We start from the raw sequence: 26998 nt of genomic DNA, 5'->3' as shown, positions 1-26998 counted from the left end.
CATTGATAATAATCATAAATGTTTCTTGATCATCAAATCATCATATTATAGTGATTTCTGAAGGATCATGTGACACTGAAGACTGGAGTAATGATGCTGAAAATTCAGTTTTGATCACAGGATATAAATTACACTTTAATATATATTCACATAGAAAACAGCTATTTTACATTGTAATAATATTTCATAATTTTTACTGTATTTCTGACCAAATAAATACAGCCTTTCAAAAACATCTTACCCACTTCAGTGTTCCTCGGTTTATTTGATTTTACCACTGCTGTTGTTCAATGACCGATCCACTTTAATTTCTGCTCCACTTTCAGTCTGAACACGCCACCTGGAACCAAAGTGAAGCTCCTGGGGGCCGTTCAGGTGAAGAACGGCATTCTGCTATTGGACGATTCCAAGATCTCCGTTCTCGGCGGCGAGGTGGATCACATGATTGAGAAGTGGGAGTTGCAGAGGGTGAGAGGCATGTTTTACATGTATGCATTTGGCAGACGCTTTTATCCAAACATTGCGTTTTAAGGTACACATTTACATTCTTATCAATTCTTGCTTTCCCTGGGAATCGAACCCATGACCTTGGCGTTGCAAGCTTCAACGCACTACTGCAACGTTTTTTTTTCTTGCTTCTATTAAATAAAGGTTCACTCTACTGTGTAATGACCATGCTAATTTCATTTGAAATATGTCTGAGTTTATCAATTTGACACGTCCTTTTAATATAATAATAATATTTTTATTTTTTATAGTGCCTTTCAAGAAACCAAGGTCGCTTCACAAAATAATACAAACAGTTGACAGACAAAGAGACAAGCAATCTGCTTATTATAACACTCAAACAAGCAGAAAAGCAGATGGAGACAACCAATAATTTTATTACAAATAATTAATTCGATAAAGTAAATATGTAACATAAAAAATGAAAAAGTGGAAGACAGAAATAGAGCGGAAAATAATTATTTACTGAGCATGGTGAATAGATTGAGATTTGAAGGTCTGGAGGTTGAGATGCCTTTTGAACGACATCAGCACATGGAGCTCAGCCAATCACAACAGAGCAAATTTACATATAGAATTATTAAATATACTGTGGCACAAACTTGGTTTTAATTCAAAATTTCAGAAAGTGGGTCTAAAATCATAAAAACTAAATGTTTTTAGTGCAAGAAAGCTTGACTAACATTTTAAGTGGGCTCTAGGGAGGAATGAAGAGATGCGAACGTGTAACATATTGAAAAATAAAAATATGCCCTCTTTAAAGGTTGTGTTCATTAAAAGTTAAGAAAGCGAAGCCGCGGTGTCAAGCAGAAACAGCAGTGCCTGTAGCCATCTGTAAATATCATGTTTCAGCTCACTGATGGATGACACACTGGCAACAGAAGATTTATTTTAATTATCAATCAAAGCCAGAAAGCATAAGGCACATTTCTTTATTCACCTTGATGGGTAAATAACTTCAGTCCAAAGATTTGCTCCCCTCTCGGGATTTTTTTTATTAGTGTGTGCAGGACTCTATAGTTAATTTATGTAAGTGAGGAGAGCAAAATAAAGTAAACTGGGACATATTATACCCAAAAATTCCTCATATAGTGACTACCAGTAACATTTATAACAATTTGGGACCAAAAATGATTCAGACACTTTGAGCTGATCATGTTTTGCTGAATTTTTTTTTTCTTTAATAACTAATGCAGCTTTTTACAGCACAGACTGAACAACATGAAGCATTGCTTGGTGACTGGTTGAGCTAAACTGGTATTATCTAATTGTGTAGTTAAATTTAACAGCGGACAGATATTCAACATAATTCATGTGTGAGAGTCTAACAGAAGGACGGACAAAACCTGAGAAATATAAACTGAGTTCTTGTCATATTTTATTACCATTTTCTAAACTATAGTGAATAAACTGGGATAATGTGAGAAATGTTGAAGGTGCCTGAATAAATTTTGGTTTGACTGTATATAATGAACCCTTTTTCTTCTGAAAAGAGCCTGTCCAAGCACAACCGCAGGAACATCGGAGCAGAAGGTGGACCTCCTCCGTTCGTTCCCTTCGGACAGGTCAGGACTCAACGCTTTACATCTGTTGTTCTGATTCTCCAGGAGAGCAGTGTTGTATAATCTGCTGTGATCTGTGTGTAGAAATGTGCTCATAAGGAGCAGGTGGACAGCAGAGCTCTGGATCAGAGGAAGACTCTTCAGAGCACGAACACTGTCAAATCTGCTGACGACAACGACGAGTTTGAGAAACAACGAACCGCTGCTATCGCTGAGGTCGCCAAGAGTAAAGAGGTGTGCTGGCGTTCATGACCATTATTACGAGATGTTTTTAACACTATTAGCAATTATATGTTTGAAGATTTAGTGGAATGAATGAACATCTCCGGTCAAATGTTCACATTTATTTGATAAATAATACAGTAAAACAGTGAAATATTATTATAGTGTAAAACAGCAGTTTTCTATGTGAATATATAGTAAAACAGTGAAATATTATCATAGTGTAAAACAGCTGTTTTCTATGTGAATATATAGTAAAACAGTGAAATATTATTATAGTGTAAAACAGCAGTTTTCTATGTGAATATATAGTAGAACAGTGAAATATTATCATAGTGTAAAACAGCTGTTTTCTATGTGAATATATAGTAAAACAGTGAAATATTATTATAGTGTAAAACAGCAGTTTTCTATGTAAATATATAGTAAAACAGTGAAATATTAGTGTAAAACAGCTGTTTTCTATGTGAATATATAGTAAAACAGTGAAATATTATCATAGTGTAAAACAGCAGTTTTCTATGTGAATATAGTAAAACAGTGAAATATTTTAGTGTAAAACAGCAGTTTTCTATGTGAATATATAGTAAAACAGTGAAATATTATAGTGTAAAACAGCTGTTTTCTATGTGAATATATAGTAAAACAGTGAAATATTATTATAGTGTAAAACAGCAGTTTTCTATGTGAATATATAGTAAAACAGTGAAATATTATAGTGTAAAACAGCTGTTTTCTATGTGAATATATAGTAAAACAGTGAAATATTATAGTGTAAAACAGCTGTTTTCTATGTGAATATATAGTAAAACAGTGAAATATTATAGTGTAAAACAGCTGTTTTCTATGTGAATATATAGTAAAACAGTGAAATGTTATCATAGTGTAAAACAGCTGTTTTCTATGTGAATATATAGTAAAACAGTGAAATATTAGTGTAAAACAGCAGTTTTGTATGTGAATATATAGTAAAACAGTGAAATATTATAGTGTAAAACAGCTGTTTTCTATGTGAATATATAGTAAAACAGTGAAATATTAGTGTAAAACAGCAGTTTTGTATGTGAATATATAGTAAAACAGTGAAATATTAGTGTAAAACAGCTGTTTTCTATGTGAATATATAGTAAAACAGTGAAATATTATCATAGTGTAAAACAGCTGTTTTCTATGTGAATATATAGTAAAACAGTGAAATATTATCATAGTGTAAAACAGCTGTTTTCTATGTGAATATATAGTAAAACAGTGAAATATTAGTGTAAAACAGCAGTTTTGTATGTGAATATATAGTAAAACAGTGAAATATTAGTGTAAAACAGCTGTTTTCTATGTGAATATATAGTAAAACAGTGAAATATTATCATAGTGTAAAACAGCTGTTTTCTATGTGAATATATAGTAAAACAGTGAAATATTATCATAGTGTAAAACAGCAGTTTTCTATGTGAATATAGTAAAACAGTGAAATATTTTAGTGTAAAACAGCAGTTTTCTATGTGAATATATAGTAAAACAGTGAAATATTATAGTGTAAAACAGCTGTTTTCTATGTGAATATATAGTAAAACAGTGAAATATTATTATAGTGTAAAACAGCAGTTTTCTATGTGAATATATAGTAAAACAGTGAAATATTATAGTGTAAAACAGCTGTTTTCTATGTGAATATATAGTAAAACAGTGAAATATTATAGTGTAAAACAGCTGTTTTCTATGTGAATATATAGTAAAACAGTGAAATATTATAGTGTAAAACAGCTGTTTTCTATGTGAATATATAGTAAAACAGTGAAATGTTATCATAGTGTAAAACAGCTGTTTTCTATGTGAATATATAGTAAAACAGTGAAATATTAGTGTAAAACAGCAGTTTTGTATGTGAATATATAGTAAAACAGTGAAATATTATAGTGTAAAACAGCTGTTTTCTATGTGAATATATAGTAAAACAGTGAAATATTAGTGTAAAACAGCAGTTTTGTATGTGAATATATAGTAAAACAGTGAAATATTAGTGTAAAACAGCTGTTTTCTATGTGAATATATAGTAAAACAGTGAAATATTATCATAGTGTAAAACAGCTGTTTTCTATGTGAATATATAGTAAAACAGTGAAATATTATAGTGTAAAACAGCTGTTTTCTATGTGAATATATAGTAAAACAGTGAAATATTAGTGTAAAACAGCAGTTTTGTATGTGAATATATAGTAAAACAGTGAAATATTAGTGTAAAACAGCTGTTTTCTATGTGAATATATAGTAAAACAGTGAAATATTATCATAGTGTAAAACAGCTGTTTTCTATGTGAATATATAGTAAAACAGTGAAATATTATCATAGTGTAAAACAGCTGTTTTCTATGTGAATATATAGTAAAACAGTGAAATATTAGTGTAAAACAGCAGTTTTCTATGTGAATATAGTAAAACAGTGAAATATTTTAGTGTAAAACAGCTGTTTTCTATGTGAATATATAGTAAAACAGTGAAATATTATAGTGTAAAACAGCTGTTTTCTATGTGAATATATAGTAAAACAGTGAAATATTATCATAGTGTAAAACAGCTGTTTTCTATGTGAATATATAGTAAAACAGTGAAATATTATAGTGTAAAACAGCTGTTTTCTATGTGAATATATAGTAAAACAGTGAAATATTATAGTGTAAAACAGCTGTTTTCTATGTGAATATATAGTAAAACAGTGAAATATTATCATAGTGTAAAACAGCTGTTTTCTATGTGAATATATAGTAAAACAGTGAAATATTAGTGTAAAACAGCAGTTTTCTATGTGAATATAGTAAAACAGTGAAATATTATAGTGTAAAACAGCTGTTTTCTATGTGAATATATAGTAAAACAGTGAAATATTATAGTGTAAAACAGCTGTTTTCTATGTAAATATATAGTAAAACAGTGAAATATTATAGTGTAAAACAGCTGTTTTCTATGTGAATATATAGTAAAACAGTGAAATATTATAGTGTAAAACAGCTGTTTTCTATGTGAATATATAGTAAAACAGTGAAATATTATAGTGTAAAACAGCTGTTTTCTATGTGAATATATAGTAAAACAGTGAAATATTATCATAGTGTAAAACAGCTGTTTTCTATGTGAATATATAGTAAAACAGTGAAATATTAGTGTAAAACAGCAGTTTTCTATGTGAATATAGTAAAACAGTGAAATATTATAGTGTAAAACAGCTGTTTTCTATGTGAATATATAGTAAAACAGTGAAATATTATAGTGTAAAACAGCTGTTTTCTATGTGAATATATAGTAAAACAGTGAAATATTATAGTGTAAAACAGCTGTTTTCTATGTGAATATATAGTAAAACAGTGAAATATTATAGTGTAAAACAGCAGTTTTCTATGTGAATATATAGTAAAACAGTGAAATATTTTAGTGTAAAACAGCTGTTTTCTATGTGAATATATAGTAAAACAGTGAAATATTATAGTGTAAAACAGCTGTTTTCTATGTGAATATATAGTAAAACAGTGAAATATTATAGTGTAAAACAGCTGTTTTCTATGTGAATATATAGTAAAACAGTGAAATATTATCATAGTGTAAAACAGCTGTTTTCTATGTGAATATATAGTAAAACAGTGAAATATTAGTGTAAAACAGCAGTTTTCTATGTGAATATAGTAAAACAGTGAAATATTATAGTGTAAAACAGCTGTTTTCTATGTGAATATATAGTAAAACAGTGAAATATTATCATAGTGTAAAACAGCTGTTTTCTATGTGAATATATAGTAAAACAGTGAAATATTAGTGTAAAACAGCTGTTTTCTATGTGAATATAGTAAAACAGTGAAATATTTTAGTGTAAAACAGCAGTTTTCTATGTGAATATATAGTAAAACAGTGAAATATTATTATAGTGTAAAACAGCAGTTTTCTATGTGAATATATAGTAAAACAGTGAAATATTATAGTGTAAAACAGCTGTTTTCTATGTGAATATATAGTAAAACAGTGAAATATTATCATAGTGTAAAACAGCTGTTTTCTATGTGAATATATAGTAAAACAGTGAAATATTAGTGTAAAACAGCTGTTTTCTATGTGAATATATAGTAAAACAGTGAAATATTATTATAGTGTAAAACAGCAGTTTTCTATGTGAATATATAGTAAAACAGTGAAATATTATAGTGTAAAACAGCTGTTTTCTATGTGAATATATAGTAAAACAGTGAAATATTATAGTGTAAAACAGCAGTTTTCTATGTGAATATATAGTAAAACAGTGAAATATTATAGTGTAAAACAGCTGTTTTCTATGTGAATATATAGTAAAACAGTGAAATATTATAGTGTAAAACAGCAGTTTTCTATGTGAATATATAGTAAAACAGTGAAATATTATTATAGTGTAAAACAGCAGTTTTCTATGTGAATATATAGTAAAACAGTGAAATATTATAGTGTAAAACAGCTGTTTTCTATGTGAATATATAGTAAAACAGTGAAATATTATAGTGTAAAACAGCTGTTTTCTATGTGAATATATAGTAAAACAGTGAAATATTATAGTGTAAAACAGCTGTTTTCTATGTGAATATATAGTAAAACAGTGAAATATTATCATAGTGTAAAACAGCTGTTTTCTATGTGAATATATAGTAAAACAGTGAAATATTAGTGTAAAACAGCTGTTTTCTATGTGAATATAGTAAAACAGTGAAATATTTTAGTGTAAAACAGCTGTTTTCTATGTGAATATATAGTAAAACAGTGAAATATTAGTGTAAAACAGCTGTTTTCTATGTGAATATATAGTAAAACAGTGAAATATTATAGTGTAAAACAGCAGTTTTCTATGTGAATATATAGTAAAACAGTGAAATATTATAGTGTAAAACAGCTGTTTTCTATGTGAATATATAGTAAAACAGTGAAATATTATAGTGTAAAACAGCTGTTTTCTATGTGAATATAGTAAAACAGTGAAATATTATAGTGTAAAACAGCTGTTTTCTATGTGAATATATATAGTAAAACAGTGAAATATTATCATAGTGTAAAACAGCAGTTTTCTATGTGAATATATAGTAAAACAGTGAAATATTATAGTGTAGAACAGCTGTTTTCTATGTGAATATATAGTAAAACAGTGAAATATTATAGTGTAAAACAGCTGTTTTCTATGTGAATATATATAGTAAAACAGTGAAATATTATCATAGTGTAAAACAGCAGTTTTCTATGTGAATATAGTAAAACAGTGAAATATTTTAGTGTAAAACGGCTGTTTTCTATGTGAATATATAGTAAAACAGTGAAATATTAGTGTAAAACAGCTGTTTTCTATGTGAATATAGTAAAACAGTGAAATATTTTAGTGTAAAACAGCTGTTTTCTATGTGAATATATAGTAAAACAGTGAAATATTATAGTGTAAAACAGCTGTTTTCTATGTGAATATATAGTAAAACAGTGAAATATTATAGTGTAAAACAGCTGTTTTCTATGTGAATATATAGTAAAACAGTGAAATATTATAGTGTAAAACAGCTGTTTTCTATGTGAATATATAGTAAAACAGTGAAATATTATCATAGTGTAAAACAGCTGTTTTCTATGTGAATATATAGTAAAACAGTGAAATATTATCATAGTGTAAAACAGCTGTTTTCTATGTAAATATATAGTAAAACAGTGAAATATTAGTGTAAAACAGCAGTTTTGTATGTGAATATATAGTAAAACAGTGAAATATTCTTATAGTATAAAACAGCTGTTTTCTATGTGAATATATAGTAAAACAGTGAAATATTATTATAGTATAAAACAGCTGTTTTCTATGTGAATATATAGTAGAACAGTGAAATATTATCATAGTGTAAAACAGCTGTTTTCTATGTGAATATATAGTAAAACAGTGAAATATTATTATAGTGTAAAACAGCTGTTTTCTATGTGAATATATAGTAAAACAGTGAAATATTATCATAGTGTAAAACAGCTGTTTTCTATGTGAATATATAGTAAAACAGTGAAATATTATTATAGTGTAAAACAGCTGTTTTCTATGTGAATATATAGTAAAACAGTGAAATATTAGTGTAAAACAGCAGTTTTCTATGTGAATATATAGTAAAACAGTGAAATATTATAGTGTAAAACAGCTGTTTTCTATGTGAATATATAGTAAAACAGTGAAATATTATCATAGTGTAAAACAGCTGTTTTCTATGTGAATATATAGTAAAACAGTGAAATATTATCATAGTGTAAAACAGCTGTTTTCTATGTGAATATATAGTAAAACAGTGAAATATTAGTGTAAAACAGCAGTTTTCTATGTGAATATATAGTAAAACAGTGAAATATTATCATAGTGTAAAACAGCTGTTTTCTATGTGAATATATAGTAAAACAGTGAAATATTCTTATAGTATAAAACAGCTGTTTTCTATGTGAATATATAGTAAAACAGTGAAATATTATCATAGTGTAAAACAGCTGTTTTCTATGTGAATATATAGTAAAACAGTGAAATATTATTATAGTGTAAAACAGCAGTTTTCTATGTAAATATATAGTAAAACAGCAGTTTTGTATGTGAATATATAGTAAAACAGTGAAATATTATTATAGTGTAAAACAGCAGTTTTGTATGTGAATATATAGTAAAACAGCAGTTTTGTATGTGAATATATAGTAAAACAGTGAAATATTCTTATAGTATAAAACAGCTGTTTTCTATGTGAATATATAGTAAAACAGTGAAATATTCTTATAGTATAAAACAGCTGTTTTCTATGTGAATATATAGTAAAACAGTGAAATATTATCATAGTGTAAAACAGCTGTTTTCTATGTGAATATATAGTAAAACAGTGAAATATTAGTGTAAAACAGCAGTTTTGTATGTGAATATATAGTAAAACAGCAGTTTTGTATGTGAATATATAGTAAAACAGTGAAATATTCTTATAGTATAAAACAGCTGTTTTCTATGTGAATATATAGTAAAACAGTGAAATATTATCATAGTGTAAAACAGCTGTTTTCTATGTGAATATATAGTAAAACAGTGAAATATTATTATAGTGTAAAACAGCAGTTTTCTATGTAAATATATAGTAAAACAGCAGTTTTGATGTGAATATATAGTAAAACAGTGAAATATTATTATAGTGTAAAACAGCAGTTTTGTATGTGAATATATAGTAAAACAGCAGTTTTGTATGTGAATATATAGTAAAACAGTGAAATATTCTTATAGTATAAAACAGCTGTTTTCTATGTGAATATATAGTAAAACAGTGAAAATATTATTTTAAATTGGAATTTTCAGCATCATTACTCCAGTTTTCAGTGTCACATGATCCTTCAGAAATCACTATAATATGATGATTTGATGCTCAGTTATTGTCAATTTTAATTGGTGCGCAATTATTTAAAATTGGTTATCATTATTATTGTGCTTCATTTTTTTGTATTTCTTTCACGAATCATAGATGAATAGAAAGTTCAAAAAGCAGCATTTATTTTAAATAAAATCTTTTCTAACATTACAAATGTATTTCAATGTCACTTTTGCATCCTTGCGGAATAAAAGCATTAATTTATTTTTTTAAACTTTTGCAAATCATATAAATACAAAGATCATGTAAATTACACTTTACTATATATTCACATTGAAATATTATTACGATTTAAAATGACTGTTTTCTCTGTATTTTTGGTCAAATAAATGTAGCCCTGTTGAGCAGAAGACTCTTCCAAAAACATTAAAAATTATTGTAAACCGTTGAAGTGTAGTGTACATATAACCCTCAGATTTCAGCACTTTACAGAATTTACTCTCTTCACAACGATATTTGCATTTCAATTCAAAATAAATAAAATTTTCATCCCCTGCAACATAATAGCACCTTTGATAATAGAATATTGATGCATTAAAGCAGTATATAATTGAATTTGTTCATTCTCATGACTGTATCCTCAGGCCATGGGTGAACTTAATATTCTCCGATATTTAATTAAGAAATGTTTGTTTTTCGAGTATGTAATTATGAATGTAACGTGATAAGTGAACTCCACGGAAATAATTTAACCCTTTGCCCATACAGCACCTGGACTGTGTTTCAAAACACAGCTTGATTTAAACTTGCAAAACACACTCATGATGTCCAGAATTGTTGTTCCTTGTGCTATACTCGTGTGTATTAATGGAAGAAATCTGATCTTAAAATGCAGGAGTTGCATCAGTGTTTTGTGTTTTTCATAATGCTCTGTTTTCTTCTAGACGCGTACGTTTGGTGGTGGAGGGAATGCCGGAGGAAACCTTGCCAATCCAGGATCCTCCTACAGGAGTCGAGACACGTATCAAAGAAGAAGAGAGGAGAGAGACTTGCCCTGGACGGAGAACAAGTCCGAAGGAGTTTACAGAGATTTGGTAAGATGCAAAGATCAGCATTAAAAAAAAAATTAGTGTTTTGTCAGCAGTTTTAAAGTTGAAATGAACCGTAAAAAATGAAGATCCAAATAGACTGAAGACTCACTATTATTTAAGCCTTTGTTACTTGCAAGTATCATAAAGTATGTGTTTTAGTGTTGTTGCACAGATCTGGGAATCTGAACAGAGATTTTATTGATGTTTTTCTCTTCTGCGCGACAAGGCTGCATTTATTTGATCACAAATACAATAAAAATTTAAAAATATTGTTAGACTTAAAATCTGTTTTCTATGTGAATATATAGTAAAGTGTAATTTATTCCTGTGATCAAAGCTGAATTTTCAGCATCATTACTCCAGTCTTCAGTGTCACATGATCGTTCAGAAATCACTATAATATGATGATTTGATGCTTTTCTTTGGTAACACGTTACCATAAGGTTTCATTAGTTAACATAAACTAACAATGAACAATACTTCTACAGCATTTATTACTCTTAGTTTGTTAATTATAACATTTACTAATACATTATTGAAATCAAAAGTTGTATTTGTTAACATTAATGCACCGTGAACTAACATGAGCAAACAATGAACAGCTGTATTTTTATGAACTAACATTAACAAAGATTAATAAATACTGTAACAAATGTATTGCACATTGTTAGTTAATACATTAAATGAAACCTTATTGTAAATTGTCAATTTTTTTTATTTTATTTTTATAAAATAAAAAGTATTTTTCTTGGATACATTGGATAAATTCAGTCCAGCTGACATCCTATAAATAGATTTGTAATATTTATAGAACCTGGGTTATTTTGTGCTCCGTAACCCATTTTTGTGTTGATTTTGATGTTGGTTTTGGATCGTTGTCCAGATGGAAGATCCAAACATGGCCCATTATAAGATTTCTAGCAGAAGCCGTCAGGTTTTGATTTTTTATCTGTTGATATCTGATAGAATCCACAATGCCATGTATCTGAAAAAGAAGTCCAGGACCTCCAGCAGAAAAATATACCTACAACATTAAAGATCCAACGGTACATTAAATTGTACACATGGGCTACTTTTTATCCTTGTGTGCACCAAACCCATCTAGCGTGTTTGCTGCCAAAAAGCTCTTTTTTTTAGTTTCATCTGACCACAGATCCCTGTGCCGTTTAAAGTTCCAGTCGTGTCTGACAACTGAATATGCTGGAGTTTGTTTGTGGACGAGCGAGGAGGATTTTTCTTGAAACCCTCCCAAACAACATGTGGTGATGTAGGGGTTGTTTGATTTTTTTAAAAATAGGCTTTCTGACCCCAAGACTCAACTAATCTCTGCAATTCTCCATCTGTTATCCTTGAAGAGTGTCTGGCCACTCAAACTCTCCTCCTCACCGTGCATTAAGACAATATAGACACACGTCCTCTTCCTGGCAGATTCATAACATCTTTAGTTGATTGTAACTTCTTAGTTATTGCCCTGATCGTCAAAATGGGGATTTTCAATTCTTTAGCTATTTTCTTACAGCCACTTTCTATTTTGTGATGCTCAACAATCTTTTGATGCACATCAGAACTATATTCTTTGGTTTTACTCATTGTGATGGATGAAAAATGGAATTTAGCCTTTGTGTTTCCTCATATTTAAACTCTTGTGAAACAAGAAGTCATAGCTAGACAGTTTCATGTTCCTAGTCACCCTGGTGTGCTAAAAAAAGGTAAACGTTAATGGGAACATACTTCAGAGATATTTTACTCGTAAAAAATTCTAGGGGTTCCAATAATTGTGGCCAACGTGTTTTGGAGAAAAACATTTATTTCATAATGTGATTTCCCCCCCTCTTTCAATTCTTTTACTTCAATGAAAGGTTAGATTTTTTGCTAATTTTTTTAATGAAAGATCAAAAGGATAAACGATGCAGATTTATTTTTACAGCCAGTTTTGATCATATTTACCAGGGGTGCCATTAATTCTGACCATGACTGTGTATATATATATATATATATATATGTATGTATAAATGTCCATTCCTGTATAATAAAAAAAAGAACAGAACAGAAAAAAAGGGGTGCAGTCTAGTGGCATCTTTGCATCATTAGTGTTTTATTTCCAATAATAGTCTATGATTACATCTGTTATATAATTACTCAATTTCCTACAAATTCCTTCCATCTCTTCCACAAACATTTTCTTGAAGAAAATGTAAGGCACTTACAATTGCTTTCCAGTCCTCTATAGTGGGTGAGTTAGGTTGAAGCCATGAACGAGTAAGAGGCTTTTTAGCCGCGGCCAGGAATATTCTCCATCGGTGTATATAATTGCTTTCATGCAAATCCAGATTTCCCAGATAGAAGATATACCATTGGAATGGTATTTTGATCTTTAATATAGCCTCTACAGTCCTGCGTACATCTTTCGGAAATATGTGAATGACTGGACATGCTCAGGATATATGCTGGGGTAAATTGTCACTTTTGATTGATTTAATGGGTCCTTGCTGTATACTGAATACAACTATTCATTTCTTTAAAAAAATGACATGAAGGTACTGCTAATAGATTCTAATTCTACTGTGTTTCTTAAATAACAATCTGGAAAAACATCTTAAGTGCCCAAAAATTTAATGATGGGCTTTTATTTATAATTATATGCCATTATTTTCTTCTAATGCCAGTAGAGTAGCAAGTAAATGCCTTCTCTGCATCAAATATCAGTCGATGTGTCCCCTCTGTGTCCTTGTCTTTTCGGTTTTATTTTTGTACTCCAGAAGTGCTCTGCATGTTTTCTACATGTTCTTTTGTCCCTTGCTTGATGGATTTTAATGCAGTGCTCGATGACCCTCAAGTTCATCAAATTCATTTTCTGCGGTTTCATGTTTGCTGCTGTCTGTTCAAGGTCGATGAGCGAGCTTTGAGGGACATCATGGAGATGGGGTTCAACCGTGAGGCGGCCAGACAAGCCCTGCTGGATCACAACAATAACCTGGAGGCGGCCCTCAACTTCCTGCTCACCGAAACAAACCAGCTCAAAGCGGCCCAGACCGAGCAGAGCCGCCCGCCTCCTCGAGGTAAAGCCTTCGGGTGCCGAGAACAGGGTCCTGGGCCGTACGCATAGGCAGTCCTGATGGGCGCCCATGTTCCTCAAACTGAGGGCCATGTGTTTCACAATGTTACGATCTGCTTCTACTAAATCTGACATAAATATAATGTTGCTATAGCTACCGATGAGCTACCACTATGACACTGATTAGCCTTTTATTACTAATTTTAGATATAGCCTATACATTTAAAATTAAACCTGTTATTATAATGCTGTGTTGTGTGCAAACAGCATTGTTAGTGTACAGTTTATTTATTTAGCCTTTACCTCAGATTACATGTATAACCAAATTATCATCTGAATGTGTTTGTTCTGCTCTTTCAATGGGTTGTCTCAGTTATTTTTTTAGCACTAACGATAGTGGAGATATTCAAGCAGTTTAGCACTATAGATTTCGTGTTCTAGTTTGTGCTCACCTTTCTTTGAAAAGAAGTCAGTTACCAATTGTTTCCCCTCATTTTGTTTTCTTTCCTTCTCCTGTCTTTCCTTTCTTTTTTGGTGGCCTGATTCGGCTTTCTTTGAGAAAGACATTTCTACAGCAGAAGTTTGCGCTCCACCAGATGCTCAACTAACTAAGTGCAGATGGACTAAACCATTTGGCGCATTAGCAAGGGGTGGGACCGTGACACATTAGATAGTCTTTCCTTTTTTGTATACGAAATGTAGTCAGCCAAGTCAACCAAGTTAATCAGCCAATACACTAACTTTACATTTCATTTGACCTTCATTAGGAAATGAAAATATCCAGGTAAAATAAATTAAATTCCAGACTTTTCAAGGGCCCTGTCTCCCCTCGGGGCCCTGGTAATCAGTACTGGTTTTACCCCTGGCCGAGAAAACATCAGAAACCTTCAGATAGTTGCGAGATGCGCAGCTTATCATGAAAGAAAGTAGCAAATGTAGGGCAGGATTGTGTTGGTTTCTTAGAAGACTCGTAGGATTCGTTTTAGGGTGAACGTTTTCTTTGTTGCGTAGGTCCCTTTTTCCTGTGTATTCAGTTCACTCTGCAATAAAACAAAATCAAATCTAATAAAACCCATTGATAAACAAAATCGGCCAGTTGCCAATCGTGTGTTTAGAGGAAAAAACGGCAGGATTTTGTTTCATTTTGGCCGATCTCTGTTTCGGACTTTGCACACAAACTGCATTGCAATTATTTTTTCAAAATGTAATTTTGTGTGGAAATATTATAAAAACAGGACGTTAATGCAGAGCAATCGTTAGGAGTGTGCGAAATTGACAAAAAAATTATATCTGGAATTTAGATGCAATTACACAGATTTCATGCAGCTCAGAGGGACATGAATACATTTAAATTTGCAGTTACGAATGCATAAATAATGTTTTGATGTTTTAAACAACAAAAGTTGAATATTGATATCAGAAATGATAATAAAAAAAATATATTTTAAATGTGTAATTAAAACCCATTAGTAAGTCAGTGTTAATGAGTGATTCATTGAATCATTCATTCAACCACTACATTCATTCACCGTGTGTTGCTCAGAGATGCAAAAAATTCCTGTTGCTTTGCTTGGAACTATTTTTGTTGTTGAAATAGAGCAAAAACAGGCAATATTGTCTAAAAATGTGAGTCATGACTTAATTTTAACTTCTTGTTTATTGAACTGTTGTATAAAATCAATATCACATTTGTTCTCATGCTGATATTTACAAAGACATGCACTCTTCGTGTGATATTGATTAACTATGTTAAATTATATAAATATTAAAGCCATACAGAGGTATTTTCCCCCCCTTATCTTGAATATTTAGGGCATTATAAATGCATTTAATAGAGTAAATCACGCTGTATATCGCACACCAATCGGACATGCTGAATACGAACACAGAGGCGAGAGGAGAGCACAAAAAGTTCTGTAACCTGCTCAGAAACTCACTGGCACAATTGTCCTTGTAATTTGACACTGTATTTGTTCTCTAAAAGGAAAGGGTCGTGGACGGGGACGTTCCAGACCAGATGAGGATGAGGAAGCGGGAGGAAGACCGTCTGGGCCCAGCACACTGTTTGACTTCCTAGAGTCTAAAATGGGGACATTCTCCATTGACGGTACCGTACATCAGATTTATTTCACCTTTATGTTTTTTGATGCTTTTATAGACTCCTGACGTCACCCGTAGTGTTTCTAAGGAGCATTTTTGAAGCCCAAAGTGGGCGGAGCTGGCCGTTGCCATCTTGGCAGCGCATAACTCCCAGAAAACCGAAAATGAGCAGCGAGGCGGATTAGCTGAGGTGACGTGACGCTAACAGACAGCAGACAAACGGCTAGTAGTGACATCAGCGGCAATCCACCTGTCACTCAAGTGGCCATTCCCTTAATTATCCAGAACTTTAAGGCTTAATATAATTTAAACGGATGAGTTATAAAAAAAATCACCCCTATCACAGTCGTCATGAAGGGCAAAATTAGCTATATAGACCAAAACCACTTTTTGCATCAGGCTGTGAACGTGTTTTTTTCTGCTGTAAAGTTGGGCATTTTAACATGGGGGTCTATGGGATTGACTGTCTTTTGCAGCCGGTCACTAGTGGCCAGTGGATGAACTGCAGTTTAACTCACTTATATCACTCACATATGGCCAATATTAGGGCTTCTTTGAATTATTGATATCTGAATTGGCTAATATCATGGCTTATTTTGTTCCTTTTAAATAGTAATAGTGTTTAGTTTGTTTATATACTGTTAGGGTTCCTACGCAGTTTGGAAAAGTATGGAATTTGAGTCATTGGATAGTGGATAGTGATGACTGAATGAATTCTAGGTGTATTTTTATAATGCAAACTGTGTCTTCACCAGAAGTCTTTTGTGCTTCACTAAAAGAATGTTTACAGCAACAGATAAAGGAGCAATCACTCATGTAAGATATCAAACCATATTTACAGTACCAAACTGATGTGTCACAGGTCAATATATATGCGGGTACTTCTTATCAAATATCAGTTTGAGAAAACCAAAAAGAAAATAAAAATATTTACAGATACCTGTACTAGATAGCAAGTATGTTGTATGAACCATTTATGTTCAATATGGTCTGAAAAATATATAGAGAGGTTTGGAAATTCTGGAAAAAGTATGGAATTTTTAAATGGAAAATATGTAGGAACCCTGATTATTTATAGTATTTATTATTTTTTTGAATTCAGTCTTATGGTTATATTGTTTAATTTTAGTTCACATTTTTATCATTTGACCCTATTGGAATTGCTCCGTTTATTTTTTTTTAACTAGTGATTTAAGTTTTATTTGATTTAGTTTTAATCATCAGCTTTAATGTAATTGTATTTCATTATTAATGTTAAGCCTTTCAACTTATTTTATTTCGTTTCATCTAATATTTACTTCAGCTTTTTCAATTTTTAACAGTCTTAGAAAACTCTTTTTCTGTGCCAACTTTCTAAAGTAGTTAACACTTCTATATCTCTGCATCGTTCCAATTTCACTGATTTTCCAGCTTAAATCAGCATTTCAAGCATCTGATTTAAAAGTGGGATAATGTAGTTAGCTTGACATTATTTCAAAACAAACCATTTCAGGGTTGATAAAAAACCCTGCTTGGTTTTGAAGTCGTGATCAGCCTGAGAGTTTATTGTGTTTTAATTACTGTAAATGATCACTCGCTCTCAAACTATTGTATCGCTTGCTTCATTCCTACTGCTTGTGCAATGAAAGAAGTCCTAATAATGGGAACATTGCATCAGGATTTTTAATCTCCTCTTATGTTGGAGTCCCGGTGGGCCGTCAAACAGATGGCCAGTCCCAAATGAAGGCGCTTCTATTAGTCGGCTTTAGAGAAGTCTCAGCGGCGGGTAAGCTCTGCCTGACATATGGCTTCAGGAGAAAACAGACAGGCTAATATGTGGAGAAACCATTTCTGCTCGTTCACGGCCATAGTTTTAACATTCAGTGTGTGAATGACCTGAGCGCACTGTAGATGTGCTTTTGAAGAGCACTGCATCATCACTGTCCTGGGTGATATTTCCATGAAGAGCAGGGATGGGCAACTCCGGTCCTCGAGGGCCACTCTCCTGCAGAGTTTAGCTCCAAGCCTAATTAAACACACCTGAATAAGCTAATCAATGTTTTCAGGATTACTAAAAAATTATTTTTGTCAGGGTTGGAGCTAAACTCTGCCGGACAGTTGCCCTCGAGGACCGGAGTTGCACATCCCTTATGAAGAGACTGTCTGGGTTTTTTGAAAGAACTTTTAGGTATTTCCTCTTATTATTTCTGATGCGTTTCTCATCAAGGTGATTTAAATGCAACGCACTAAAGATATGCCAAACAACTGGCTATTCAGTGAGCTTGAGCTATCTTTGCAGGCTTTTCTTAGCAAATATTGAAATAATCTTTCTATTATTGCTCTGCTGATATTTGGCCTTTTTCAATTATCTCCATTGGCCGATAAGTTTTCCTGTTTGGCTAATGTGTTTTATTTCGACAGCGCTGAGAACGTTAGTTTCACTCTCACGTTAGTTTACGGTCTCGCTTTAACAGTTCTGTATAATAACTGTATAAACGGTATACAAAGAAGTGTTTGCTTTTCTATCATGAGAAAGTGTTATAGCATTTGCAGTTCTTTTAATAATCTACTGTCTGCATTCAGAAAATATGCTTTTATATCATTTAAGCACTGACTAAGTTGGTGCTTGAAGTATTTTGAAGTATATAATGCAGCTTTCATTCTTCAGATCAATCATATATTCATGAAAAATAAATCATTTTTTAATAAAGAAAGCAATATCTTTGTCATAGTATCTTTTCAATGGTTAAAGTTACCACAGTCATTGCATCTGCTGCACTTTATTGAGTTTATATGTATCTATCTATTTATCTTTTTTAGAGTCTGAAAGATTATAAAGATATTGTTTGATTAGTCCTTTAAAAAGTTCAAGTTGTGCTTTGAAAGTCCAGGAAATTCATTTAAAAATACTAAAATAGGATTACAGAATCATCCATTGCTATCTAAAATATAAATTTATATTCATTATCAAACTCTTTATTTCTAATTTAGTAAATGTTATGTCATGAATATAAATTTAATTTCAGTAATTGTTATACATGTGTTTTTACTATATTTAAATAAATGTTGTGAGATATTATATATCGGCTTTATATCGACCATAAAAAAAAAATCAATATCAGTTGATCACAGATATCATTCATTGGCATAGCATGTAGGACTGGTTGCTCAATCAAAATAAAGCCAAAATCGCAATATGACTCCAATTAAATTGTATAAATATATGGTTTAGACGTGAGCAGCTCATGACCCGCCATTGATGATGATGATGATCTCGATTCACAGTAAATACTGCTCCACATGGTCTGCATCCGTTTGAGTCGCTTTAACATACATTTGCACATTAAAGCAACTCATTATTATCATTATTATTATTATTATTGTATAGCCATATTGATATATAATCACAATTTTGGTCAAATTGTGCAACACAGCACACTTTTCCCCCCCCTTTTTTTATCACATTTTAAATGGCAATTATTATTTTCCTCCCAAATTGTGCCGCAATTGACTTCCTGTTTTTCTTATAATTAACTCGCTAGAGTCAAAGAACCATCCTTCACAACAAGACCACCCAGGAAAGATGACTTTCCCCAGCGCCGATCACTTCTCCAGAGACGCCGGCCCGTTCAAACACGCTCCTCGAAGTGAGGGAAGGTCGCAGAGAAACGACAGGCCTCCACGCTTCCAGAGGGACGGAGACTTCCCTAAACCTACTCCAGCCTCATCCACCTTTTCCCAGCCACAGAAATGGAGGGATGGCGAGCGAACGGGAAGAGGAGGATCAGAGCGATGGAAGAACGACAGTCAAGATGCTAGAATTGCATCTTCCTCGACGGGGAAGCCCGGGGAACAGCAAGGAAAGGAACATAGCGGCTCAAAGAGTTTCCAGCAGGAACCTCATAATGGTGGATGGAAAGAGCATGATGGGACAGGATGGCCCGAAAGGAAAAACCAATCAAATGGATCCACGGCACACAAATCCTCAAATCCTGCTGTATCCGGTCCAGATCCTAAAGGCAGATATGAGGGGAACAACAGAAGGAAAGGCAAGCCAGAGAGGCCAAATTCGGGCTACTTTGAGCGTTCCCAGGATGCAATGAAAAAAGACGTTTCGCAGGATGTGGGATCAGGCCAGTTCATTAAAGTGACTGGGGTTTCAAACAAGCAGATCCCTAATGGTGATTTCGAGCACAGACGGAGCGGTCCAATCAAACCACAGTCTTCAGGCCCGCCTCAAAAGCAAACCAACACGCATAACTCCGCCCCCAGAAAGAGATCCGGGCCAATCAAAGGTCAGCGAGAGCCAGCGGACGCGAATAATTACGAAAACTGGAAAGCGGGTGACCAGTGTCTCGCCCTCTACTGGGAAGACAACAAGGTCAGTGATTATTCTTTTTGTTTTGCATTATTATTACATTTATTAGTGCTGGGCCAAAAAAAGGGTTTTTTTACATATATATATATATATATATATATATATATATATATATATATGAAGAGATGGCGCCAACTCCTGCAAAAACTTCATATGACGCAAACTCTTTTTTCTAAATGTCATAATCATTTATTAACAAACAAGTATTCATTACTTCAATAAGCTCATTGTTTCTCCATTAAATTATTACATGGTTTAAATTAATACATTTATCTATAACTGTGATTTTGTACATGTACACTTCTGAAATACATAACCTCTGATAACAGATCATTGTAAATTATAATGTGGACTCATACATTTTCTTTCAGTAAAGCTGCTTTGAAACAATGTGTGTATTGTAAAAAGCGCTATACATATAAAATATAATTTAATTAAATATATATAATTGCACACATATGCATTTATATTTTTAAGAAATATTTGCGTGTACATATATATTTTCATATATATAGATATTTTATATATAACTAACACAATTTCTTAAATATATACATGCATTGGTGTGTATTTTTATATTTATATATATATATATATACAAATTAATTTGACACAGTACACACACATACATTATGTAAAAACAAACTTTTATTTTGGATGTGATTAATTGTTAATTACCCAGCACTAATTATACGCTTTTGTTGCATATTCCATTTTGTGTACTTGTGTAACATCCTGCATTTTCGTGTCAGTTTTACCGGGCGAGGATCGACGCGGTCCACCCTTCAGGCTCGACGGCTGTGGTTGTGTTCAGCGACTACGGAAACTGCGAAGAAGTTCTGCTTCACAATATCAAACCTCTGCACATGGATGTGTGGGTAAGCATCAGATCACCTGAGATACTTTAAACCCAAAGTAAACTTCGTCCGTCCGCGCACCGAGACGGTTTGACGTAACTTTCGTCATCGGGACGGTTCAGCCCACATGCAACCCAATTATTGTGACCGCGTGCGTGCGTGTACAACAGCGCATGCGCAAGGTGAACGATGAGACCGAAGCTCCACTAGGTGGCGATATGCACAGTTACGCAGTGATGTACTGTGCATTAGTCGAAGAAGAGTGCATAAAGCAGAATATCCTCCATTGTTTTGATTCTTTGTTCTTGTTATTTCACACTGTTAACTGACCCTAGTTTGAAAACCCCTGTATTAAAGCATTGTGATATTATGCTAATGTAAAACTCACTATTTATGAGTTTCAGAACCTTTTCCAAGTTTCGTTTCAGTTTGTACGCTGCCTTGGTAGACAGTTTCCTATGTAGTCAGCATGAGTTTTGGAACAGACCTTTTAAATGCTAAAATGTTCATATGCATTAAAGACACACGTTCCAAATTCCCAAATTCAAATTTTGGCTGTGTTGTATTTCTTTAAAGAGCAGTCTTGTCTTGTTTGCCATGACTGATGCACTAGACTTGCGTTTATTAGTAACATTAGTCACTCATGTCCTGGTAACTTCTTTACAGGATGACGAAGACATTTACTATCAGAATTCCCTTGAATTTCGAAGAGGAGGAGACGGACAACCTCGACGCTCTCGACCGACGCAACAATATTATCAACCGCCCCGTGCAAGAGACTGACACACACTCGCACGCAAATCTGTCCCTAGCAAGGCAACTCATTTGATTTGCTCATTCCTACTAAACAAACAATTAGTGCTCTTTTGGTGAACCAACACACTTAGATCAGGACTAGGACAGGTTTACGGCTGTTACTCTTCTGCTAATAGACACTTCTAGCATTGTGTAGATTCTGTAGAACAGTATAAATGCAACATGATGTTCTCTCCCTATGCAGGTAATTATCATTATCATCTCGTTATCCACAAGTAAACAACCCTAATTGAGAAAAAAAACCATGTGGTTTGTAGTACCTTTTCAGAAGCATCAATACTAACAGCTATATAGGAAATGCTAATAGAGTGAATCTCAGAATATTTCATCCTAAAATAAAAAATTATATTTTGCATTGTGAATTTTTTATTTTTTTTTGCATGGAAAATAAGCCCTTTCAGTTCTTTTTACTGTTATAAAAAAGTAAAGTTTTTTTATAGCCGTCTTTAGTTTGACTTTGATGACTAAAAATGACTGTAATTAGAATCAATGAAAACTCAACTTACAAGTTGAACACGTTTCGGTGTGTGCATAATCTTCATGAAAATGTCACAATGGAAAAGTGTCTTAGTGATCCTTCAATGGACTTCATTTTCTTTATGCAAAATGTATAAAAAAAAAGAAAAAATCCCAGATTTTGGGGTGGAATATATGGAAGATTGTTTCCGCTTTTTGACCAATTCTAGCCTTTTATCTCAGAATTGCGTGATATACAGTCGCAATTGCGTGTTATAAAGTCAGAATTGTGAGATATAAACATGCTATTCTGAGAAAAAAAGATTAGAATCTTTTTTTCCTTAGAATTGGACTTTATAACTCGCAATTGCAAGTTTATATCTCAGAATTCTGAGAAAAGATGTCAGAATCGTGAGATATAAACTCACAATTGTGATATAAAAAGTCTCAATTATCTTTTAAAATGTTTTATTCTGTGACGGTAGCAAGCTTCTATGGGAATGTGAGCTGGACTTGAGCTGTCGTGAGATTCACTCAATAAGCATTAACAATAAATTGACGCACCGTCTGTAATGGTATTGTAATGGCGAGGTATTTCCTGCGCTCGATATGCACTACTTCATGCGAGTTAAAAGGAAACAACTAATCCGTAACTGATGCATTTGTGTTTGGTCTCAAAGTTGTTTTTTTAAATTCTAAGACTGATCTCTGATGAGATTAAAGAACATATCTGAAGAATATCTGACTGTGTCTCGTGGGAGACGGGTCTGTAAGGGCTTGTATGATGAGTTCTGGACTCTGTGAACCTTGCCATGCAAACGGCTGCTGTATTTGTAAAGGACTTGATATTAATAATTATAAAAGTGTTACACTTTTTTGTGCAAAGCTCAGAGCGTCATTTTTTTTGTTTTCTTTTGTTTCTGATTTGTTTAAAGCTGCTGTGTATAAAAACAGAACAACATATGTCTGTGGGAACCGTTACGTATGCATTGCTGTACATATATTCTCAATGAACCTTCAATGAATACTTCATTTTTTTTATTTAAAACTTTTGATTTTAACTGTTTGATTTTGAACTTTTGAAGCATTTGATTTTCGGGTGAAATGTATGGAAGCTTGATTCCACCACAGTGTTAAAAATATAAAAGGTAATTGCGACGATAAAGTCAGAATTGTGAGATATAAACTTGCAATTGCGAGAAATAAACTCGCGATTCTGACTTTATAACTCACAACTGGGAGATATAAAGTCAGAATTGCATGATATGAAGTCGAAATTGCGTGTTATAAAGTCAGAATTGTTAGATAAAAAGTCGCAATTATCTTTTAAAATGTTTTATTCTGTGGCGGAAACAAGCTTCCATTGAAATGTGACCTGGATTTGATCCAGGACCATTTACACAACACCTTTTCAACTAAAAACACAAAACTTTATGTTTTTTGGCTGTTCATTTACACAATGGTGTTTTGCGGGCCTGAAAACACAAACTTTAGGAAACCAGTATAAAGTGCTAGTTTTCGAAAACGATACCGTTATCATCTCCGTGTAAACTACGACAATGCAAATCTGTGAAAATGGTGACGTCATGCACACGAGTGTTTGTGTTCAGTCTATAGGTGTGTGTGTCTTTACAAAGAACATCGCCATCTACTGGCCTGACAGCAGAATACAGCGTTTTGTGGATCGTTTCGACAACATTGTCGTCTGTGTGCGGAAAAAACGCAAAGAACAAACTTTTCCGTTTTAAGTGCATCGTTGCATCGTGCTTCGAGATTCACTTGGTCATCGTTTACTATGCATGTGCAAAGTTTGTTACCGTTGAAAATGTGTATGCATCAGCTTTAAAGAGACGGTTCAACCAAAAATGCAAATTCTGTCATAATTTATTCACCCTCATGTTATTCGAAATCTTTCTGCAAAACTGTATATTTCAACTGCTTTTGTCGTCATTTTTGACCCCATTGACTTTCATTGTGTGAACAAAACAGACAAAATTTAAAATAACTTTGTTCGTGGTCCACAGAAGAAAGTAAGTCTCACAGATTTGCGTGAACTTTAATTTTCCTTTAAACATATGAAACCGTAAACGCCTGAAACTTAATCAAACATTATGTCTGACAAGCTGCTGTTTGCACACACGCCGGACACCGAACCGTAACTTCTAGTTAATATTTAGCAGGGTTTAAATGTGCCGTCTGTCGCTCACATATTTTGAAGTGTTTTTTGTGTTATTTCATAGGACAGACAGGACAGGAGTAGCTCAGAGTTAAAGCACTGAGGGTTCGTGAGGACTGAAGTCAGTGATATTGCGTCTCGTGTCTTCCCTTATCAGCAAACATCGGACCGGTGTGCATCCCTCCAGCTTCATGTGTCGTAGCCAGTGAAGCGAACACACAGTAAGTCGATAGCATCCGCCTGAAACCGAGATCTCAGCGGTGGGCCGATATCATTTTTCACATTACAAAAGACACCATAAACAACATCTCATCCGTAGCCAAAGACGACTCGCTCAGAATAACGTCAAAACATTCTGGATTTTATGCAAAATCATGAAGAAAGGACTGTTTGCTTGAGAAAACTCACGTGTGATTGTTATTGTGTGTGGCGTTGAGGTCGCGGATGGATTTATCGTATGCTTGTTGAAGCTATGCATTTGCATATATAAATAATTCATAGCATGTGATGTGGAGACCATCTCTGAATAGCTGCGCTTGTACTTCTGCATTTTACTGATTAGTGCCGACAAATTAGGTTAGATGTGTGATGAGAACTGGCCTAGAAAACACAAACTAAACAACTAGCACAACTTGTGTTGCCTACATAATTATATGCTGTGAAATAAGCAGACAGAATGGAAATGTTTAAATTCCTCAATAGCATATTTTGTAATACGACACAAGATGACAGCTGAGTTATTAGATGTGTATCATGAAATGTATTTGTTTTCCTTTCAATTTGGGAAAAGTTGGGTTGTGGGTGTGTGACGTCTTGCAAACATTGCAACTGTTCATTGTAAACATTGAGATTTTAGGAAAAGAAATGCATTAATGAGCAGGGGTGTAAAACACGGTAAATGATCCGGTTGATGGTATTTGATATTCAAACTCTGTCAAAGTTACCGTTTTGTTTCCTTGTGCGTGATTGGCGGGACGCAGCAGGTTCTGACGTGTAAACTATAGTTGGTTTACACTGCTGTTCAAATGTTTGTCTTTTGGGGTTACTTTTAGGTTTGTTTTTTTACTTTCTACCATTGGAATGGTATAAAATTTGGTTAAGGTTTTGGCACTTGCTATGTGATTTGAAAAGGTTAAATGGTCCTGAAAACAGTCACTCTTGTGCTCCTCGCGGTCAAACATTGGAAACGCTCGTTCTGCACCCAAACTAAAGCTCACCGAAAGCAACAACAAAAGTATATCAACCTCAAATCTGTTTAGATTTATGGCTTTGATTTAGAGTTAAACATGTTTTGGAAAATATATATTTCAAATAAAAATTGTAAATAGTATTCAGCAATAATTAGCCACGTGTCGTCTTTAAAAAGATGCCAAACTGAAGTCTGTGCTTCAGACGATCACCATTTATGAGAGTTTAAGTGTGTAAAATTTCATTTTTTTTAGGTCTATGCTCAAAAAGTTAATAAATGGATTATAACTACTGCATAAACGTAATTTACTACCATAAAATCCCCTAAAAATATTAAATAAAAATATAGTACATTCATTTAATTGAAATATAATTTAAAAAAAGGTCATTTTTGACAGTCATGCGAGGAGCACCGATGGGTTAAAATAGAAATAAAAAAATGTTTTCAGCAAGGATGCATTAAATTGATCAAAAGTGACATTTAACATTTATAATTCTACAAAAGATTCCTATTTCAAATGAATGCTGTTCTTTAACATTGACAATCATCATCATATTATACTGATTTCTGCAGGGTCATGTGACACTGAAGACTGGAGCAATGATGCTGAAAATTACAATATATTCACATAGAAAACAGCTATAGTCATAATTCATTGTTTCTACTGTATTTCTGCTGTGATATAATCCACTTTCACGTCAGAGCTGTTTTAACTGTATTGACCAATCAGCATCACTCATTTATTTCTCATCTGATAATGTAAATGATTCAGCGTGTTTCTTTTAAATTAAAGCTAAAAAAACGCTTTGTAAAATCAACAAGTTTCATGCAAACATTTGAATCTGTTTTGTGACACAATTGCAAAAACGCCCTTTTCTTGCATGTGTTTTTGCAGTTGAAGGGTGAAATGTTTCTGGTCACTGAGGTTTGGAAATATTAAACTGTAAAAGTATTACTGGAGTTAATAAGCCAGTGACACAAATCTCGGGATGAGCGGCTCTTAAAGAGACAGAACCTATTTTAATGATGTAGAAAGTCAAATAAAGGAGCGCTAATTCACTCAAACTGAACGTTTGTTGAATCTGACAGTGAACACGAGGCGAGACTCAGACTTTAAGTAGGATACTAGTTCTCAGTTATTTTCAGACACAGTTTCTTAGAATTAAAACATCAAATTGTTAATGGGATTACGGTGCCGTCATCAGTCAGAGTTTAAACCGACCGACGGCTGAAAGAAACAGTGTTTCTCTTTCTCCTTACATTG

At 32.9% G+C, this 26998-nt stretch overlaps 1 protein-coding gene across 2 annotated transcripts in view; it reads left to right on the top strand.

Moving 5' to 3' along the window:
• Nucleotides 1-26552, top strand: part of tdrd3 (tudor domain containing 3) — a 33614-nt gene extending 7062 nt beyond the window's left edge. Inside the window, exons 5-13 of one of the 2 annotated variants that reach the window (XM_077229788.1) lie at nt 327-468; nt 2001-2072; nt 2154-2303; nt 10582-10731; nt 13616-13787; nt 15768-15890; nt 19405-20243; nt 20993-21118; nt 24610-26552. In XM_077229788.1, the coding sequence (XP_077085903.1) occupies nt 327-468; nt 2001-2072; nt 2154-2303; nt 10582-10731; nt 13616-13787; nt 15768-15890; nt 19405-20243; nt 20993-21118; nt 24610-24648 (1813 nt within the window). In that variant the 3' untranslated portion in view covers nt 24649-26552. Of the gene's footprint in view, nt 1-326; nt 469-2000; nt 2073-2153; nt 2304-10581; nt 10732-13615; nt 13788-15767; nt 15891-19404; nt 20244-20992; nt 21119-21763; nt 23255-24609 lie in introns of those variants that run through there. The other variant, XM_077229787.1, reaches the window with a different exon arrangement.
• Nucleotides 26553-26998: the final 446 nt, after the last annotated feature.

The sequence above is a fragment of the Siphateles boraxobius genome, unplaced genomic scaffold (genome assembly GCF_051911475.1).
Source record: "Siphateles boraxobius isolate OS27281-9 unplaced genomic scaffold, OSU_SipBor_1 135, whole genome shotgun sequence".
NCBI classification, from domain to species: domain Eukaryota; kingdom Metazoa; phylum Chordata; class Actinopteri; order Cypriniformes; family Leuciscidae; genus Siphateles; species Siphateles boraxobius.
This window is presented reverse-complemented; position numbering and strand designations above follow the sequence as displayed.